The sequence below is a fragment of the Photinus pyralis genome, unplaced genomic scaffold (assembly GCF_008802855.1).
Source record: "Photinus pyralis isolate 1611_PpyrPB1 unplaced genomic scaffold, Ppyr1.3 Ppyr1.4_LG9, whole genome shotgun sequence".
In the NCBI taxonomy this organism is placed as follows: domain Eukaryota; kingdom Metazoa; phylum Arthropoda; class Insecta; order Coleoptera; family Lampyridae; genus Photinus; species Photinus pyralis.
Genome location: NW_022170878.1, coordinates 1,478,329 through 1,481,507, shown reverse-complemented (window position 1 = coordinate 1,481,507; position 3,179 = coordinate 1,478,329). Strand labels below are relative to the sequence as shown.

Genomic DNA, 3,179 nt, shown 5'->3' with positions numbered 1-3,179 from the left:
TGTACATGTATTTTGATGTGTTTTTGTACTGAATTGATTTATCAGGTTTTCCACTGCATTTATGATGTTTTGTGTATTTTGTTTTTATGAACTTGTTTAATTGCATTTGATTTGATTATCTGATTTTTATCATACAATTTGAGATGTTTTATTTATGTGTATTTTCTCTTGCAATTTATTGCTGTAGGATTTATTTCATGTATTTTTGTGGCCTATGCTGGGGTTTTTGTCCCGTAGAAGGTTTCCCTGGTATTGTCTTGTTGTGTGCGTAATATATTTATTTGTTCTTGTCATTTCTTACGCACAAAAGTTCTGTCTTTTATTTAACTCTCTTCCCGATTATGTCTTACGTCCCAACACATACAAGAACCGATTACACCACGTAGGAGTTCATTCATGCCACCCATATATAACCGACTGCCATTCAAATTCAAAAGTGCCGCGAAACGTCCATCGTTTCGACTTGAAAAGTAGGTGGCTCTGCTTGTAGATTTTTGGCAGAGTTGTCAATGGTAAGTATAGGGTGAGTCAACGTTTTCAGTGTCGACTTGATAGACTCCCAGGGACCATTACAATGTTTTTACAGCACAAGGCTTAACCGAGCATTTCGAGTTAAGCCAGCTGTCGATCTAAAAGCGGTTGTGTATATTTTTAGTGACACTTTGGATTTGCGAAGGAAAGATAATTTATTTCACACAATGCACATATGCAATACACGTCTAGCGATCATAAAAATAACATTTCAATAAAAATACAATCAATCGAGATTAATATATTGTGCATTAGGGACTAAGTCTCCCGAGAACGCATTCTCCCAGTAGTACGATAAAAGATATGGCCAATCCAAATCCGTAGATAATGAATAAACCGTAAAGGTGACGCAAATCCAGAGCTACGGGTTCATGAGGGATCATTCTAGATCTTGCAACGTCTTGAAGTCGCTCGTCCACGTCTCGTTCGTGTTTCTGATAAATCCCACTTTCGGTAAGCATGTCGACCATTTCGTTTAATGTATCTAAAAAGTAATGTTCTCCTCTTGCAGTGAGCATCGTATAAGAGATCTGGATTAGTCCACTAAACGCATTATCAATTATAGTATTAGGGATAGTATAATTTCGGACTGTCTCAAATTGCTCTACACGGAAGGATGTCGCTTTAAAAGAAAAGTTATTCCACTCCTTTAACATGTCGAATAGCATGTTTTCATCTAATTTCAAGTAAATGATTTTCTGGTTGATTCTGGATCGAAGAGCTTTCTTTGATGTAGTATCGTTTGCCGGAATAATATCTGAGCGATCAGTCTCGCTCTCAGTATCATAGATGGGAAACTTGGAGTTGGCTAAATCCTCAATAGTTCTTATGCCTTTTTCGTATTGAGGAAGTGTCAAACTGGGAACCAAGTTAGATATGTATGCGGTCTGGATGTGGATACTGTATATAATATACAGTAGGATCACATAACGTAGCATTGCAGTAGTCGGCATTTTATCAATAAGACCAAAAATTGTTAGTAAAAACACATCTAAACAGATTTTAGTCACGTCAGACTTTCGCAAAGCTAACCACAGCACAAAAGTGAGACCAAGAAATGCACATACCGTCCCTATCCAGACTTCTACTTCAAATCGTCGAATAAAAATCGCCGGTCCAACAATTTGCTTTGGTTGAGGAACCATCCAAACCCACTCTCCTCGTAAATGGGGCTTAGTGACACCACTGATTTTCAGTGAAAACAAATCGTAAGGTGTAATACCAAATACGTGTTGGTTAAGAAACAGTGCAGGACGCTTGCTTACTGATTTTATACTCAGGTTGTACGTTTCTTTTAATGCATTAATTGTTACCAAATTACCTGTCGCTAATTTATTAATACGTGAGTTTTCCCAAGTTGTTATTGAGGGTTCCATGAGATAAGACACGAAACGGTTGTAGTTTTTGATTGGCTTCAAGATTGTATTCCTCATTTGCGGGTCTTCACAGAACTGCATTTCCCATTGAATTTCCTGATTGGGTCCAAAAGGAAAGGCTGTATGCAGTGTGGTTAAGGCAGCGTTTTCGTGAGTAATCATCAGGGCCACGTAAATCAATCCTCTTTGCCACATATAAAAAAACAAGTCAGTTAACATTTTAAGATCCTTCGTAATAATTAAGAATACAGAGGTACCCATAAATCTGTGCACCCATAACTCGCTCTTCATCATCTTGCCAAAAACATCATCTTCGAAGTAGTCCCATTGAATTACGAACTGTTTCTCCCTCCTCGTACCAGTGAGTATTATAGGGTTGCTAACGTTGAATGTTACAATGGGATTAACCACATCGAACGGTAGTGCGTCTCGACGTTCTCCTTGGAAAACGTAATACAAAGTAGACTCGCTTCCAAAAATTGAAGAAATTACGCGAGAAACGCAAGATTGAACTACTACATCGCTTTTAGCCGTCATTAAAAAGCAATGGCCGAATTTAAAAAGAAAAAATGTGAAAATTAGACGTAGCATTCTTATACGTGACAGCAATTGCGTAGAATAAAGGCAAGACTGAACCAATTTGACTACGAAAGTAAAAGTATGTTTTGATTAACCTAAAAGCTTGAACATAATCGATGTAAACAGCACCTTGAGGACGAATGAACGTACAATTTTGTTTGTTACATTAGATTCCTATCATTTTAATCATTTTTGATATACAGTAGTGCTTAATTGATTTTTGTTTCTTATTGATGTAAAAAAATCCCATACAACTGAATACCGACCGAGATCTTCACACATACATCATTTTTACAATATACCTAAGGGGTTGATTCTATCCTACCAGAACAGCATAGCTTGTAAAACAAATTTCGTTTAAATATCTTAACAAATTAAAAAAAAACTACTGCGCATGCGCAAAACAAATTTTCTAAATCCGCATTAGATTTACTTTTATTTGAGGTGCCTAAATACAAAATTTCGTTTAAATATCCTAACAAATTTTAAAAAAACTACTGCGCATGCGCAAAACAAATTTTTCGATTCGGCAATTGTTTTACTTTTATTTGAGGTACCTAAATACAATATTTCATTTAAATATCTTAACAAATTTTAAAAAAACTACTGCGCATGCGCAAAACAAATTTTCTAAATCGGCATTAGTTTTACTTTTATTCGAGGTGCCTAAATACAAAAATTCGTTTAACTATC

General features: G+C 36.0%; 1 protein-coding gene across 1 annotated transcript; it reads right to left on the bottom strand.

Annotated features, from left to right (window-relative positions):
* Positions 1–320: 320 nt before the first annotated feature.
* Positions 321–2,682, bottom strand: LOC116180843. The gene is made up of 2 exons (XM_031500982.1): positions 1,853–2,682; positions 321–1,795 (listed from the first exon to the last, which is right to left on the bottom strand). Exons 1-2 carry the CDS (start codon positions 2,496–2,498, stop codon positions 783–785), a joined length of 1,659 nt encoding a protein of 552 aa, XP_031356842.1. The 5' UTR covers positions 2,499–2,682; the 3' UTR covers positions 321–782.
* Positions 2,683–3,179: the final 497 nt, after the last annotated feature.